The 18648-nt window shown below is 44.7% G+C and overlaps 1 protein-coding gene across 2 annotated transcripts in view; it reads left to right on the top strand.

Moving 5' to 3' along the window:
- The window catches only part of ANKRD29 (ankyrin repeat domain 29), a 55011-nt gene extending 37537 nt beyond the window's left edge, over nucleotides 1-17474 (top strand). For both annotated transcript variants that reach the window (XM_090039822.1, XM_090039821.1), the window contains 4 exons: nucleotides 1183-1281; nucleotides 1841-1936; nucleotides 3430-3528; nucleotides 5099-17474. In XM_090039822.1, coding sequence (XP_089895948.1) covers nucleotides 1183-1281; nucleotides 1841-1936; nucleotides 3430-3528; nucleotides 5099-5182 — 378 coding nt within the window. In that variant the 3' untranslated portion in view covers nucleotides 5183-17474. The remainder of the gene's footprint in view (nucleotides 1-1182; nucleotides 1282-1840; nucleotides 1937-3429; nucleotides 3529-5098) is intronic.
- The last annotated feature ends 1174 nt before the right edge of the window (nucleotides 17475-18648 follow it).

Here is an 18648-nt window from a genome sequence, read left to right as displayed (position 1 = left end):
TGTCAAAGATCAATCAGTTTAATTCAGGGGCCAGCAAACTACAGCCCAAGGTCTGGATCTAACCTGCAAGAGGGGATCTGATTTGGCAGAGGGAAATGTTCTCTTGGAGCTGCATTGTGCCACCTCTCTATAGCACTCCTTTCTGCTTGGAGCATGCTGGTCTGCAGTGTCTGAGCTTACCCTGGTTGCAGGGAGGCTGGGAATCTGGCATCTAGCTAGTGTGAGGGGGGAAGACAGAGATTCCTGGCTTGCAGTCATGGCCTTGTTGTAAGCTTTGGCCTGCGCTGGTGAAAAGCTGTTGACCCCTGGTTTAATCTATAAAGAAAAAGACAAAAAAAAAATAATCCTGATTCAATTAAGCAATATCTGTATCTGCTGCTGCTTCAGCCCCCTCTTCCAAAGGCTACTGATCATATTCCAGCTTCCCGGAATAGTTCCCGAGACTAGTGTATATGTGGATGGGGAAAAAAAATCATAAAACTTAAATTCATTTGGAATGTGAAGTTTATTTCCAGAGGTTTTCTGTTTCAAAATGTAAGTAGTTATGGAAAATTTTAAACTTAGATGTCTGATGTTACATTCTGAGAAAAATCTTTTCCAGAAGGGTTGAGTTAACAGAACGTATGAGTACTTAATGCCACCTAAAGTTGGGTACCTCATTGCCTGGCTTTAGGCATTCAAGTTCGAACATTTTTCTGTCACCTTGTCTCAGAGTCACCTACTGAATAGTTCCTTAGAACTAGGTATGTGTTTGAAAGGGGTGCTCTGAGTTTTTTCTTTATCCCTTGCCACTTCCAGTTGCTCACAGTCTAAAATTCTGGCTGCAGAGAATAACTTCCCACTCTAACTTTCAAACTTTCTTGTGTATTTGAGATGCAGTTGGTGAGGGACTTAAAAATATCAAGGAAAATACATTTGTATACATGCAGAGTAAATTTTTCAGGTTGCTTATTCTTGGGAAATTACATGTGATGCTTCCATTACATAACAATAGGAGATTTATAGCTAATACACTCAGCCATTCCATGTGCAACTGAAATTGAAGCTATGTCTAGCTGTTATGGCAGAAGGATGCTATTAGAATGTAATTTGACCCCTTCTACCAGTCAGAACCTAACTGTAAGATGCCAGAAAATAGTATGTCAGCAACAAAGCCTATTATCAGTCTTGTTTTGCTTGAAGGATGGGACAGCTCCATTGTGGATAGCATCACAAATGGGTCACAGCGAGGTGGTGAGGGTAATGCTGCTCCGGGGAGCTGATCGAGATGCCACACGGAATGTGAGTAGCTCTTGGGAAAATGGAGGCAGAGAGCCATTGCAACTTATTCAAGGTTACACACAAAATCTTTGGTGTACCTGGGAGAAGGATCTTAAACCTTCAAGGATATACTGGGGTTGCAAGACCATCCACATGGAGGCCCTTTACCTCTGCACTGATCATATGTTCCCCCTGGACTCCCTTCTGTTTGTCAAGCAGTGCAGTTCAAGTGATGCCAGTGGCTGTCTTTTTCTTTATGTTTCTAGGGCTACCTTTTCAGGGGAATAGAAGTAGATGGAAAGGCCAAGTTCATACAAATTCCCAATATAGTTGAAGAGGGGGAGAGAAAACAGGATTCACATTGCCCCCAAATTTACCCATCCCTCCACCTTGTTCTCTCCAAATCCTCCCCAACCAAGGACTCCTGCAGACCTTCGTCCCAGGAATCCCTGGAATAGATGGCAATAGACCCAGTGCTGTAAATGGATCACAGCATGAACTGAGGACAAGTCAATCTTTCCCCCATTTTGAGCATATGAAAAGCTGTCAAAATAACTGAACTCTTTTTTCTCAATCAAAGGATGGTACAACTGCTTTACTTAAAGCTGCTAACAAAGGGTATAATGATGTTATAGAGGAGCTACTCAAATTCTCTCCTACACTTGGCCTCTTGAAGGTAAGTATGTGAAGTATGTAAATTAATAGTATATGGACTTGGGGAGGCAAAGACCAGACTCTCCACTGGAGTTGTCATTGACATCAGTACAGAAGCAGTGCCCTGATGTGATATTGATTTACATCATTTTCCATAGATTGCTATGGCTCACAAGTGAAAGATAATATAGGATTCAGGCTCTGGGAGAGTGAGAGAGAAAGAAATGAAGTCTATGCTTTATATTTTGGTATTGTTTATATATGAACAAAACATTAAAAAAAACCCCAAACAACCCAAGGTACTGAGCTTTAGGGAGAGGAGGTAATCTAGGCTGCAATTAGAATTCAGTTTTGTTTTCTGTCATCTTACTTCATTTTGAAAATAAATGGATTGATCTTTATATTGCACTTTTGGTGCTAAATCCTGCCCTCAGTTGCACTGATGTCACCAAGGGCAGAATTCAGCCTTCACCATAGCAAAACAGAATTCTAATTCCAGATTTGATCTTGATTCTCCTTGAGTGAATATAAAAGCTTTGAAGATTATATTGGATTGTATATAAGCTTCTTTTGTGTGCTCGTAAGTTCAATGCGCAGACATAACTAGTACAGTTTTTTAGCCTCCACTGTTGTGGGTGTAACTAACATGACTTGGATCTCTTAGTGCTTGATCAGCAAATATAACCTGTTACTCAAAGTGTGTTTATTTGGCACTATGTAGTGCTGTGTAGAATTGCTCGGGTTACTCAGATGAATTAGCTTGTTTAATGCCAGCCTGAACACTAGAAGCAGTATAGGCACATCCATGTGATGATCTAGGATATATTGAAGCTGAGGAGTATTGAGCATCCTTCTCAGCAGGGTAAACTAGCTCAGGTGTGGATCATTGTGCTGCTCCCAGTTTTTCCTCAGCTGGCTCATTTGTTGTGCTGTGGAAACATAATTCTTAGATAGATGGAGTGGCAGTCACTTAATTTTTAATTACAAGTGTGAAATTGCACCCACAGTTATTTGAACTTTCATTCTGTGAGGGGGGGGGGGAGGGAAGGCAGCAGAGAAGCATATGGCCCCAACTATCCAGCATGTCTATATTTTTCCAGAGCATTTATATTAACCACCAGGGAAAGGGAAAAAGGCATAGTCAGTTTGGCTTTACTTTATCTGTTGTGATGCCATTTTGCTCACTGATGGCTGAATCCTGCCCAGCTGAAGCTTATCTTTGGGTCAACTGCAGGTTCTTTCACGTACTTCTATTCTGCTAAAACTGTAATTTTAAAAAGACTACTAATTTCCTTGCTAGTGTGAGCCTGGCTTCTGTGTATATTAAGGCCCTAAAATGACATTTATAGTACTTCATAGATCCATTGTGCTGTAATAGTTATCAGCCCCCATGTTTTTGATAACCTAAGAGCTATTGTGTTATTTCTCTTCCTCATACATGGATCTGTTCTTTACTGCTGTTTTCTCCCCTACATACACTGTACAAATGTGTGGATATTTATTTGTATGTTCTAGAATGGGACTACTGCTCTCCATGCAGCAGTTCTGGGTGGCAGTGCTAGAGCAGTAGCATTGCTTTTGGAAGCAGGAGCAGATCCTAACGTTAGAAATAAGGTATGTTTTGATGCATTGTACAGAGCGTGTTAAAAGTCTCAGATGATAAAACTAAACATTGCAAATAAATGTAGTCATTACAAAGAAGATTTCAACAAGGTAGGGTGGTGGCAGTCCATGTTTTTTGCACGTTGTCCTTCCAGTGTGTCTCAACACCTGAGCTGAAGAAGCCAGTCTCCCTGGCCATTCAATCTTTGGTGTCTAAATACTAATTATAAGAATGCCACATAGGACCATTATCTATCAAATATGTAACAAAATTGGGCCTGAGGAACAGGAGTTTTGATAGGATTCAGAAGGCTTTGAAGCACAGAAATATTTGCCTCTGGGGTTTTGGAGGAGGCTCATCTGTAACTGAAATAATAGCTTAAAATTAAACTCATCCTGTCACTTTCAGACTTCACAAGCCAGGGCTCTTGAAAGGATTCTGCTTCCTGGGTGCCTGTTTATTAATATGTTGGTCAGAGCTAAGTAAATGATTCCCATACTTTATCATAAATCTTCTTATATCTTACATTAATTCCATTTTTTTCCATGTTTGCAACTGTTTGCAAATTAGTTTATTTCCTTGATTCCATTATGTATTGGCAGTTGTATACTGAAAAACTTCTGCAAAGGTATTTTCCTTTGTAGTTAGTCCATGAGCTGTTTATTGCAAATAATTGATATCAAGCTGGGTTGGTTATTGATGATTCAGTCATACTATTTTTTTTGTTCCGTGATTAAGTGAATGAAAGTTTCAGAATCAGAATGTGATGCAAATATTTTGTTTATCCAGTCATTCAGCAATGCTTTCTGAATATCCTCTAGTAATTGCTGCAAATAGGCTGTTTTTTATGAAAGTTCCCACCAATATGTATTTGTTGCTGTGCAGAAGAAATGCGATGCAAGCACAGATGCTGCAAACTTTAAGTTTTAATTGAGTGAATATTCACATAAAATCTTTTTAAAGTAATCGCCTGGTTTACAGTTCAGAAGGAATTTTATGATTCTGTCCATATCAAAATAAGATACAGATAGATTTATACTATAATATAGATCCATCTATACTATTTATATGCATTTCACTAGGTGGCAGCAGAGTTAACAACTCAAGACAGTAGCTTATGTTTTATTAGCCCTATGAGGGCATGGCAGAGTAAGGCTGAGTGCACTTTAGGGATATTCAGAATGAAACTGCAGTGTGTGTGAGGGAAGGGTCAGGTCTAAGGTTGAAGAAGGTCTGCAAGCTGAAACTCCTTTATGAGCAATTCGCAAGGACCACGGCTCTGTTCACACTACACACTAGCCAGTGGAACCTGGATTAGATAAGGGAGTAGTCAGTATCCAAAGGGCAGAAGTGTGTGTGTATTTGCATGTGTGTTTGATTGAATCACAATTACAATTACTTTTAATTCAGCCTACGGATTTATCTTAACTCATGATAGCTGGAACACAGCCTACATGTAAATACAAATGCTTCTTTATTGGCCTAAGCCTAACAGCCGTTTCTCTAGAACGCTAATGCTTTTAAACTCTGTTTTGGATACACTTCCCTCCCCACTTCTAACCATGGTGGTTCTTGTTTCAGGCAAATGAACTGCCAGCCGAACTAACAAAAAATGAACGCATCCTGCGGCTCCTCCGAACAAAAGAAAAGCAAAGGAAAAGCTAAGAGTTCTGTATCAAAAGTGGTTTGGCAGTGGTTTATCCACACTAGTACTAAAGCAAATCTGTTTTTGAGAATGGTTTATTGAAATTATCTTTAGCCTTTGTTATGGATTCACAGTGCTATAGGGCCCTAGTATTAAACCAAATAGGGCCTTTGTTGTGGACTTCAGTGAGAACAAGATTTGATCCCAGTCTTTTTTGCACTATAGCTCTGCCTCTACTTACAAATCCTTGCAGTCCAAGCACTTCTATGAGCCCCTACATGTCTGTAGCATACTTCATACCTTCATATAAAAGTGCTCCGGCTATTTTACATACATTCATAGCACTGTTATGATTGCACCCGCTGTGATCAAGTCCTGTGACTAACTGATTCTATGTGCTCCTGTTAAGTGTGAATCACTCAGTCCTTGTGTAGAGAAGCATATGTTTTCCAGCTGCACTGATTCAGTTGTCCCACAGTGCTTCAGCCCATCCTTCAGTAACTGCTCCAGCAGTTTAGAGCTCCAGCTCTGTCTGCCCTTCCCCACCACCTCAGATTTAAGAGGGAGCCAAAGGGTACTCATCTGTGCTGTGCTCTGTCCTGTGCTGTAGAGAGCCTGTGGATACAGAACAGACCACTGCAGTGTTATTTACAGGATCTTTGTATTGCTAAAGGGAAAACAATACAAAACTTATTGGAGTGAAAGATAGCAAATCTACCAGGGCATGTACACATCCACATTAGTAACTTCAAGTTGCGTGTTAAATGAATTTACGTTAACTGACCTGGGTTTGCCATGGCAATGAGAAAACTGCCTCAGCTGCTGCTTTCATCTGCCTGAGCCCTGCCAGTAGGCATTAGATCAGTGATTCTAAACTTTGTTAGACTCAAGATACCACTCAGAAAATGTCAGCTTGTAGCTTTCACTGGTTTCTTGACTATGACAAATAATAGAGTAATTTTTCCGTTGCAAACAACTCAAAGACCACAGTGGTTAAGAGTGTTTTTCAAACCATGGATTGCTCTTTGAAATCTCTGGATTTATTTTGTGAATCGTGTAGATGTTCGCACACCTAGTATTGCATGGCATCCTATGGCACCCTTAAAAAGATTTCAGGGTACCCCAGGGTGCTGCAGCACCATTTGAGAATTACTGCATTAGCTAAAGAATATGCAATGCCCAAAGCTTGTCTACCTCCCTACCAAGTCATCCTGTTCTTGTATTGACACACCATTGGCTCTCAAGGTGAGGTATAAGACAACTATCTGATGTGAAGAGGGATAAGAGAAACTAACTGAACCATAAGACATATCCCAGAGAGATGTCCTTCCACTTGCCAAGTGATTCACTACATTTTTAGAGTCGGGGCATGTTTCCACAGCTCTCTTGAATTTGGCAGCACCCCAGTTGGGAACCACTGTTGTGCTGCCTCAGTTTACCTAAGTGATGCTCAGCTGGGATGCTGCCATAGCTACCACCATGTTAAAGTGCCCAACATACCTTGTGCAAAGCTGAACCAAGAAGGGCTACAACACATGTGCATGCTCTGGGTATCATTAGGGTTGTCTACTAAGACTAATGCAGGCTGCACAACATCTCCTGGAAACAGGCACACAGGGCAGGTGGAGCTGTCCCATGTGCCTCTGTTTCCAGGAGAAGCACTGGGGGACTGGGTTGGGAAGGGCTGGAGCAGGAGTGGGTACTTCTGCCTGCTTTAGATTTATCAGATAACTTCAATGCGGACAGGAGCGCATGTGTGTGCCGCAGCCCTTCCCAGTCTGGCTGTGCATGAGGTGCGGGGGCACTGGACCTGGTTGTAGCACCGGTGCCTGTGCTGTGGCACCCCTGAAAGGGTCTTATGGGATTTTGGGTTGCCATGGCATCCTGGTCGAGATTCACTGCACTAGCCCCTTGCCTTGACTATTCTGCCCAGATCTCAGAAGAGATATTAGAGGAAAAGAAACTGTTACTTAAATAATGACTCAATAAAATGATCCAAGACATCACAAGTTATGAAAAACATAAGAGTTAGCTTGGGTTGCCTCTCAAGATAGACTCTGGGTTTCAATTTAATACCATAATCTGTCTAGCAGTAGTACCTGCATACAGTTCTTGGGGAATGCATCCTCTTTCTCTCATAGCATGGGAGATGGATTTCCTCAAATCCAAGGGCAGGACAGATCCAGTCACTGAACAAACCTACCTAAGTGTATTGTTACCAGGTGCAAATATACTAGATACTTAGTTGTGAAGCACAAAAGTATACATGCTATAAAAGTAAATTTGGTATGTTGTACATATCTGTGCCATTGTTTATTATACACCAGTGTAAGGGGGTGAAGAAGGCGCCGGGCTCGGGGGAGCCCCGAGCCAACGTGACCCGGCAAGGCTTGCGCGCCGCGGTTTATGGCGGGCGGCGGATCTGGAAACAGCAGGTGCTGGAGCCGACACCGGCGGGAGTGCTCTCCAGCAGATCCGAGCCGTTTGGAGGTGCAGTCGGACCTTCTGGGGTAAGCAGGGCTCCCCAGCAGGACTCAAAACCCAGGGAAGTGGGCCCAGCAAGGCCGAAGAGGGCTAAACGCTGCGGGGAGCAGCAGGGACCCTGTACAGGCTGGAGCCATAGCGAACGGCAACGGGGTGGACGCCGGGGATGAAGGAGTCGCCGGTACATTTTTTCTTTTATCTTCGGGTGATGTGGGGGCGAAGCAGCCCGTCGCGGAGTAAACAGGGGGTGATTTCCCCACCCTTCAGCAGACGAGGTAGCACTGGGGCCGGTGGTTGAGATTTGAAGCCGGCGGTATACCCTAGGTGCCCTCAGCCGTGATTTTCTTTCCGTTGACTTCACTGCTTTATTTTGGTGCTATCCTGAAGCATCATAAGCGGATGACCGATCCAGTCGGACAGTCCTACCCGGTGGATCAGGCGAGGGTGTAGGGGTGGAGGAGCCCTCAGAACCCAGGGACCCCAGAGAAGAGGAGAGTCTCATTTCCAGACTGTACGTGCCAAACCAACTGGACCGGTACAGATCAACATCCAAGTCGTGGCAGGTGAGGCAGATGCGTATGTTCATCCAAACCGGGGTGAGTCAATCTTTGTCTTCCCGGGAGCGGTCCCTAGTGGAGAGGTTGGGCCAGCGGCGGCCAAAGACGTACCTAGCCTCTCTCACAAGTGGTACATTGGCCGGGAATGCAGCGAAGGCTTCCTAGGCCGGCCCATAAGGCCCAGATGGAGCACCCATCAGGGATAGTTGGGGCCGAGCCCTGGCAACAAACCATGAGTTTGCTAGCTCAGATACTACTGCAGCAACAACAACAGCAGTCCCTAAGACAGATGAGTATTCAGGAACACTTATTGCAACAGCAGACACGGACGCCGAAGGGCCTATGGGACTTTAATGTGCCCAAGATGTCCAAGGAGGACGACATCGAAACCTTTTTGGAGGCATTTGAGAGGGCGGCCATAGCCACCGGGGTGGAAAGAGCAAGATGAGCCGGATACGTGGGGGTCCTATTGGTTGGACTGGCGCAAGTGGCATACCGGTCCTTGTCCCGTAGTGATGCCCAAGATTATGACAAAGTTAAAACCGAGATCTTACAAAGACTAGATATCACCCCGGACCAGCACCGACAAGCCTTTCGGGAAAAGAAGTCCAGAGAGAAAAGAAATCCCCGGGTCCTGTGGCAGGGCCTGGCTGATAAAATGAACAAGTGGCTCCGACCTGAGGTCACGTCAAAAGATGAAATCTGCAACCAGATATTGCTGGACCAGTTCCTGATCGACCTGGAGGACAACACGCAGTGATGGGTCAGGTGCCACGACCCTACGTCATCCCGCCAAGCCCTCCAGCTACCTGAACAATTTGACGTGGCGCAAGGGGAGTTACAACGTGACAAAGGTACGTGGGGATGGGACACCCTGATAAAGGGATATAAGGAGATCAGAGGGCGGCTGCAACTGGCCCACTCTGTGGAGTGAAAGGACACATAGCTCGGGTCTGCCCACAGAACACCAGAGGACGGACCGTGAAGGATCGCAGTAACTTTGAAGGTCCCCCAAGGGAAAAGGAGACTCTGGAAGGGGAACCCATGGAGTTTGGGGTGTGTGCCGGGGTGCCTCCCACAGTGCAACCGCTACTGGAAGTGCGAGCATGGTTCGGGGGCTGCCCCCTTATAGTAGACACAGGGTGTGCGCAATCTTTGGTGCACCCGTCCATGATAGAGTGGAAACAAGCACCCCAGTGCCCTGGAATACACCTGGTCTGCTTACATAAACGAAAGTTGTACTTCGAAAGGCGCCTGTTGGAAGTACGGGTGCAAGGGACATGTCGAAGGAAGGACATATTATACCCCATGATCTTGGGAAGAGACTGGCCCGAGATATTTGAGATCATTGTGAGATTCAACAATCCTGAGACCCCGCATGGGGGGCTGATGGGGACGGAGCCCGAGCCAACGGATGATGAGGAGTTAGAGAATCTCACAAGTAGCAACCAATTTCAGGAAGCCCAAGAGGCTGATGCCAAGCTTCAGCCATTCAGAGGGGAAGATACTGCTCAACGGGACCAGCAGGTAAGCCCCCCCAAAGGCCAGACCGTGGGCCCCTGGGTTGAAATAAGGCAGGGACTGATGTACCGGATTAAACAGGGCAGGAATATCGGGGAGGAGATATCTCAGCTGTTAATACCTTGCCTCTATAGGGAGCCTTTGTTACGACTGGTGCATGGGAACCCCCTTGGGGGGCATTTAGGAAAGCATAAAACTGAGGCCCGCCTGGCCCGATGGTGCTTCTGGCCACACATGTACGAGGATGTCGAGAACTTTTGTAAAATATGTGAACTATGTCAAAGGGTGAGCCCTAATAAGCCCCCGAGGGTGCCCCTACACCCAGTGCCAGTGGTCAGGGAACCATTTTCTTGGATAGCCCTGGATGTTATGGGCCCACTACCTCGTAGTACCTCAGGGCACCAGTTTGTGCTGGTTCTCATTGACTATGCCACCCGCTTCCCGGAGGCTATACCTCTAAGAACGGTTATGGGATCCAGGGTAGCAGAAGAGCTCATGAAGTGGGTGGCCAGATTCGGGATTCCCCAGGAGATAATGACGGACCAAGGGACGAACTTCATGTCCAAGGTCCTAGCGGCCTTATGCAAGGTATTGCAGATACGCCACCTTAGGACAACAGTATATCACCCCCAATCCAATGGGTTAGTCGAGCGCTTTAATGGCACCCTAAAGGGGATGCTGCGCCGATGCATGCAGGTCGACCCCTGGAAATAGGATCTCCTGGTACCATCCCTGCTTTTTGCCATAAGAGATGCTCCTCAGGCGTTGATGGGCTACTCACCATTTGAGTTGGTCTTTGGACACCAACCGCGTGGCCTGTTAGACGTGGTGCGGGAGGGGTGGGAGACAGCCTTGAGCTCAGGTAGGGGGGCGACAGAGCATGTCCAGAGCTTACAGGAACGTCTCCGAATAGCTAGAGAGATGGCCCAGAACAACTTAGAGAGGGCCCAGCAGCAGCAAAAAGAAAGATATGATGTGAATACAAAGGAACGAGAATTGCGAGCAGGACAGAAGGTACTGGTGCTGTTACCCAGCTCCAGCAGCAAATTCTTAACCTGGTGGCAGGGGCTGTTTACTGTAGTTAGGAAGGTAGGCCCTGTTGACTATGAGGTCCTACGGGAAGGTGTAAAGAAAGAAAAACAGATATATCAACTTACTCAAGGAGTGGCAGGATCCTCAAGGCCTCCTACTCTCCCCGGACTCTGAGTCCGAGGAACCCGGAATGCCAGTAAGAAATCAGCCTCAGGACCCCTTTGACGATCCCCAAGTCCCGGTGGGGAAGCAGTTGAGGACCCAGCAGTGGCAGCAGCTGCAGGCCCTGATACAGGAATTTAGGGATGTCTTCACGGACAGGCCAGGGAAAGTGAAGGGGGTAGAGCATAAGATCATAATGAAGGGAGATCAAGTAGCGAGAGAAAAGTGACGTAGGTTCCCCTACCACCGGTACCAACCCATCAAGGATGAGCTAAAAAAAATGCTAGCGCAAGGGATTATCACGCCGTCATGCAGCCGCTGGCGCAGTCCCTTGGTGGCGGTAACAAAGCCCGACAGAAGCTGAAGGTTGTGTGTGGATTTCAGAAAACTGAACGCGTTAACCCAATTTGACGCCTTTCCTATGCCGCAAGTAAACGAATTAGTCGAACGCATAGGACAAGCTAAGTTCATCTCCATGTTGCACTTATCAAAAGGGTACTGGCAGATTCCATTAAGAAAGGAAGACCAACCAAAAACGGCCTTTGGTGCACCGTGGGGCCTGTTCGAGTTAAAGAGGATGCCCTTCGGGCTAAATGGGGCCGCAGCCACATTCCAACGGTTAATTGATTGGGTACTTGCACCCCATCAAGAATATGCCTCGGCATATATAGACGATATTGTCGTGTACACTGAGACTTGGGAACAACATATGAGAGCATTGAGAGCTGTCCTACTTGAGTTAAGACAAACGGGACTGACTGCCAACCCAAAGAAGTGCGCTTTAGGTAAGCAGGAAACCAAATATTTGGGTTTCTTGGTGGGGCAAGGGCGCGTGAAACCCTTGTGGGATAAGGTGGAAGCCATTAAGACTACGAGGCGCCCTTGACCAAAAAACAAATGCGGGCGTTTCTGGGGCTGGCAGGCTACTATCGCCGGTTCATACCTCAGTTTGCAGAAATCACCAACCCCTTAGTTGAAATGACGAAGGGGCGAAAAGCCTACAAAATAGAGTGGAACGCAGAACGGCGAAAGCTCTTCAAGGAGCTAAAGCGAGCGCTGTGCCAAGAGGCCGTGCTTCATACTCCTAATTTTGATGTGCCATTTACCCTACAGACAGACGCCTCAGCATATGCCCTAGGGGCAGTCCTGACCCAGGAGGTGGATGAAGTAGAGCGGCCCATCGCCTTTGCTAGCCGGAAATTGAATGACCACGAGAAAAGGTACTCCACGATCAAGAGAGAGTGCCTAGCGATCAGGTGGGGAATTGACTATTTTAGATATTATCTGTTAGGATGTGAGTTCAGGTTACCGATGGATCATGCGCCTTTAAGGTGGGTAAACTCAGCCAAAACCGACAATGCACGAATAGCTCTCCAGCCATTTCAATTTCGGGTCGGCTACAAACCCGGGAAAGTCAATACTGTAGCCGACCTCTTGTCAAGATACGGAGGGGTGCATCCCAGTCCTGCCCCAGGGAGTCAGACAGCTGAACAGGGAGAAAACCAGAGGCAGGAAGAAGACAATCGAGCCCTAGAAGTGCCTAGTGGCATCTTAAGGAGCGGGATATGTAAGGGAGCGAAGAAGGCGCCGGGCTTGGGGGAGCCCCGAGCTGACGCGACCCGGTGCAGCTCACGCACCGCGGCTTATGGCGGGCGGCGGATCCGGAAGCAGCAGGTGCCGGAGCCAACGCTGGTGGGAGCGCTCTCCGGCGGATCCGAGACTTTTGGAGGTGGGTCGGACCTTCTGGGGTAAGCAGGGCTCCCCAGCGGGGCTCAAAACCCAGGGAAGCAGGCCCAGCAAGGCCGAAGAGGGCTAAACGCTGCGGGGAGCAGCAGGGACCCTGTACAGGCTGGAGCCGTAGCAAACGGCAACGGGGTGGATGCCGGGGACGAAGGAGTCGCCGGTACATTTTTTCTTTTATCTTCGGGTGATGCGGGCGAAGCAGCCCGTCATGGAGTAAACAGGGGGTGATTTCCCCACCCTTCGGCAGATGAGGTAGCACTGGGGCTGGCAGTTGAGATTTGAAGCCGGCGGTATACCCTAGGTGCCCTCAGCCATGATTTTCTTTCCGTTGACTTCACTGTGCTTTATTTTGGTGCTATCCTGAAGCATCATAAGCGGATGACCGATCCAGTCGGACGGTCCTACCCGGTGGATCAGGCAAGGGTGTAGGGGTGGAGGAGCCCTCAGAACCCTGGGACCCTAGAGAAGAGGAGAGTCTCATTTCCAGACTGTACGTGCCAAACCAACTGGACCGGTACAGATCAACATCCAAGTCGTGGCAGGCGAGGCAGACGCGTACATTCGTCCAAACCGGGGTGAGTCACTCTTTGTCTTCCCGGGAGCAGTCCCTAGTGGAGAGGTTGGGCCGGCGGCGGCCAAAGACGTACCTAGCCTCTCTCACAACCAGCAACTGTGCAGTGCACCTGCACCTGGGACCTGTGTCTGGAATTATCAGAGAAGCATCACAGAAACTTAGCTGTAACCTCAGTGTCATGGACTTACAATGAACCATCATGAAGCATGGTAATTATCCATGTCCCCATACCATGATACATTGATAAAGAATAAATTATTGCAGTATAGGCACGCCTTCAGTCTTGTTAGTTGTAACTATTTTAGAGGATACCCTTCAGTAAGGTTCAAATGTAACATTAAGTCAGTAGGTGGACAAAAACCACACTACCCATCTTGGAACCATAGTGAGTCATTTAAAAGTGTTAAATATGGAAAAGTCCTTGAAAAGAGATGTAGTTCTACCATGTTAACAAGCTGCAAATATGAAATTCATCTGAGTCATTGCACTGCTAGTCCAATGAGTGAAAAATCACTTTATTATTTCTCAAGTGAGCCCAGTTCACTTTAGTACTGTTTTCCTTCAACATTTAGGGCCAAAATTATTCCTAAAACCAGACACCTAGTAATCAGCTGGAATTACTCTTTCTCTTGTGGATTGGCAAATCAGGGCGGTGGGAATGAAAGGCATGCTGAATAGGAAAAAATAATGATTGCGCCATTGTTTGCAAGCTGCTGTTGATATTTACAATATTAGAAGGCAAAAGTGTATGCTTTCCAGTTACATTGTGAGAAGATGCCAGAGAAATCCGCTTGCTTAAGTAAGCAATATTCTGCATTCCCTGAATTATTATTTTTGCCTAATTTCACCTTGTAGACAAGCTACTGTGGCATTCAAAATTGTGCATAGATATTTAACAATTTGCAGTATCCATCACAGAGTCCCATCCTGTAAGAAGCTCAGAAGAACCCTTAAATCACATAGTTGTCTGTGGGAGTTCAAAGTGCCCAGTACCTCACAGGATTGAGCTCTAATTTATTAAATAAAAAGTGAGGCTTGGGTTCACTGATAGCTCAGATTGGTTATATGTGATTGTCTTCTGAATTTGTTTTGGAGGAAGCTACAAGGATCCATGCAGTGCTGACCCCCATTGACTGATTACTTTCATAGATTTCATAGACATTAGGGCTGGAAGGGACCTTGGAAGATCATCGAGTCCAGCCCTCTGCCCAAAGGGCAGGAAGTCAGCTGGGGTCATAGGATTCAGAGGAGGCTTTCCATAGAGCAACTTCAGAGCAGCAACTGCAGGAGGCAAGGAGAGGCAACTAAGGTCCTGCAAAGAAAAACCCTCCACTAATTGGGAGGCAGAAGGATAATCCTTAAACTCACTCAATAGCCAGCCAGGGTAGGTGAGTAAAACACAGTTTCACCACGGAGTCATGCAGTAATGGACAAGCAATCCCTTATAAGGAGAGAGATTCATTTTTCCTGAATCTAGAAGGGTAGAGCCATTGACAGTTCTCATTTCTCATACCCACCCAATGGCAGATCAAAGTAGATGGGATAGAGGTGGGAACAATGGCTCTAGTTGTAGCTGGAGCAAGAGAGTTGAGCTATCAGAGTTTAGGTAGCCAGTTTCTGCAAAGCTGCTTTGAAGACTAGCATATTTTCTTCAATCCTACCCAAAAAAGCAGATAATCAGGGAGTAAGTTCCTGGCCTATGGCTGCTTTTGAGGGACATGAGTTTGTACTCCTAGTGTTGTAGAACTTTTCAGTGCCTTGATGTCATTCCCAATTGCCTCCACCACTGGCTGGCTGGCTGTTGGAGGAGGAGGTCTATTGCTACAGGGACTGAACGATGTTTGGGGCACATGCTGCCACGAGGAGGCGGTAAGGTCTCTCTCAAGGAGCATGGTGATGGGGCATGTTATCCCCCAAAGGAGAGGGAGCTATTATTGTAAAAGAAAAGTTCCATAGTCCAGCCAGGCTTGGAATGAAAAACAGGAAAGGCAGTTACCATCCCCTCTGAGTATTTATTTGACCTCCTTTGCCTTTGAAGCACTCTGTTTCAGACTCTGATGCTCAACAGCATAACAAAAGCATGCATGTTTTGTGTGCAGCTGGGCTTGAAAACTGTAATCTCATTCCTCACTATGCAATGAAACATCCCTTCTCACAAAGAAACCTTTATAATTCTGTGCACTTATCAGGCTACATTCATCTTCAAAGTGATGCAGAGATTCTAACTACTCTCAGCTTTTTAATTTTTTAAAATTATTATTAATATTCTAAAGGAAAGACTTGCTTTCTCTTCATTGCTGAAGTGGTTTGATATTTATATTGACAACAAATTTAAGCTCAACTATTGTACTTCTCATCTAAAGATCTCAAAGCACCTTAGAGACATTATTAGCTTCATAAGCTTAAAAATGCACCTCTGAGGCAGGTAAGACTATAATATACAAGTCATTTTACACACCAGTGAACAGCAGCAGTTGAATGATACACATTACCACTACAAGTGTTTAGGTTAGAAATTGAGGAATACTGAATCCAGGTGAAACAGGGAAGATAGATGAGAGTGAAATCAAGGAAATAAGAATTTGGCCAAGACATATGGACCAATACCTTCCTCTCATAAAAAGTGTCATAGACTCTCTAATAACTAAAAATGCTTGGGATCTTGGTTTTGCATTTCACCCACAAGATAGCATCTCTAGCAGCACTATGTTGGGTTCTGTGCAAATAAGATCCATAAAACCCTATATGGCACCTCCTATGCAGACTTTGTACCCTCCTGACATCTCTTTAGTTGCTAGTACTCAAAGTCTGCTAGTTTCTGTACAAGTCAGGGAGGAGGTCAGAAACATGACTAGATCAAGAAGGAAAATTGTTAGGCTCCCCTTTGCAAGCATTAATGTCAGTCTAGATTTCAGAAGGAAGATATGGTGAGTATAGAGGAAGGGCTCCAGGGCCTGGGAGAACTGGCATTTCATCACTGATGCTGCTACTGGTGCTGTTGTCAGAGCCCTTGAGTGTGTGGAGCTTTCTGATTATATAGGACTGCCACTAATATGCACTTTAACAATATGCAGGGGCATATATTTATTAATACCCCAGAGTGTACTGTTATACCCACTGAGGCATATCAACATCCTTTCTTCATTGTTCCACTTCCTTCATGGAGGTAGTTTGTTCAAGTCTCAGTCCATCCCAGCCCTATTTAACATAGGAGATCAAGCAGAATCAGGAGAGGAGATCATACAGCTGTAGGCCATATTGAATGCACTTTATTAACTACTGGTTTTATTAACTACAGCATGCATTTGCCTTAGACATTGGGCTTAATTACAAAAATAATTCAATTTTTTTTGTTCATCCACTAGAAAAAAATTGGGCACTTAAGTTTTCATCAAATTGTCCTTTTAATGTCATATTTAATTTCCCAGACTCAGAATTTTTTTAATAAAACACAGCTATACTGGTTGCACACAACACAGCCTACCACCAGTAACTGGCACTCAAAACAACATGCTGCTTATTATTAATGACTAAGACATGAAGAATCTCTGTGGAATCCCCTTAACGTTAATATTCAATTTATTCAATGTTCTTGTTGCAAAGACCTAATTTTTGTGTGGTGTACACAAAACTCACTCAGAATAAAAGGCCTTAAACACCCAAGCATGAGGCTTATTTTATTTTTAGCACACAGCATTAATTTATGCATTTAAATTCTTCCAGGTGGATAAACAAGCCCAACTCAGCCCAATTCCACATGTGCATAGTGCACATTTATTTTGGCAGGGTTGCTCAGAGAGTAAAATTGGTCCATAAGCATTATGTATAACATGAGCACAGACAAAAAATAAAACTGCTTTAAACATGTATGTCTGGAACCTTTGTTTACTTGCACTGTTGGTCAAGTACCCTGCTACATACTTGTGGATTATACTGTATGTAAACATAAAACAAGCTAACAGCCCAACCAAAGATTGCACATGGCACTGTGCACACACATTGGGCTAAATGGAATTATACCATCTGACATCAGCTCTGCATTTTGTCCCCAGGTATTTCTTATTATTTCCATACTTTTCTGAATTCTGTAGTTCTCTTATGTCTGCAGTGTTGTTCATAAGAAAAATCCTATGTAGATTTATATTGTTCCATGAAGCAGTAGGATTCTACATTGGAAACACTGATTTGTTAAACCACGCTTTTCCATCCCATCATTCAAATTAAAGTGAATACTCTACATTTCTTCCTGTTAGTGTTTTATTATGTGGGAGCTTTTTACCCTCTTTCTGTGTTTTTTTTTCTCATTTTCAGGTATACAGGCAGTGGAAGGTTGGAATATAAACGAGCTTCAGCTATTTTGAAATAGTGCAGTTGATTTTCTAGCTTGGTTTTGTTTTAACATCAGTTTGTTACAGCTATAGTCCTTTTCAAGCACCCCACAAAACAAATAAGGATAGTGTTCTTGCCTTCAGGAGCATACAGACTTAATTCAACACAGCATTAAGCCCTGATCCAAATACCATTGAAAGACTTACACTGAACTCGGTGTGTATTGGATCGGGTCCCAAATAAGAATTATAAACAGCCAAATTAGGAACGAAGAAGGGAAAGACAGAGGACAGGGTGACTAATAAGACCACACTGTTACTTAGTAAGTCATATACATCTAGGGTTCTGTTACATTTTAAAAAAAATCAAATAAACCTTTACACCGATCCATCATTTCAGCTCAAAGAAATGTCTACGTCCTACTGATATAAGCTGTTCTCAGTGGATTTTGACCTCTCTGAAAGACTGGGAGAGTCTAAATTTCAGGCTACCCTTTTGCTCTCCTGGGTAATGCCCCAGGTTTTTGGCCTTGTTTTAGAAGTTTTTATTGCACTGCACTGCACTTTCTAGAGACTGGTTGCCTCATTGTTAAATATTTCTACATCCATAGAGCAGTAAAGATGATTATAGAAGATCAAGCTATTTAATTTATCCAAAGAAAGTTACAAAGAGTCTTGATCACAGTCTGTAAGTACCAATACAAGGAGAACATTTCTGCTCTTTTATTTGGCGCACAAAAGCTAATAAAATCCATGGGTTGGAAATAGTACATTCAGATTAGAAGCTACATGCAAATATTTAGCAGGTTAGTCAATCACCAGAACACTTTAACTAGGAATGAAGTAGATCCTTTACCATATGAAATACTTAAATTAAGATGGACTTCAAAAACATATATTCTATCTCAACCTGATATTTTATACCCGATGCAGGGATTACTGGATAAAATGATACAGTTTGTATAATGTACACATCAGACTAGATGACAACAGTTCCTTCAGGTCTGAAGAATTTATAGCAGTTACTGATCTGCTTACCCAAAAACTAAAGTGTTCTCTCCTGACTGGTATAAAAACCCTGGGCC

Source organism: Crocodylus siamensis, chromosome 3 (assembly GCF_052110815.1).
Source record: "Crocodylus siamensis isolate JL-2025a chromosome 3, ASM5211081v1, whole genome shotgun sequence".
Classification (NCBI taxonomy): Eukaryota; Metazoa; Chordata; order Crocodylia; family Crocodylidae; genus Crocodylus; species Crocodylus siamensis.
Note: the sequence above shows the minus strand (reverse complement) of the source record. Positions and strands in the feature narration are given on the sequence as shown.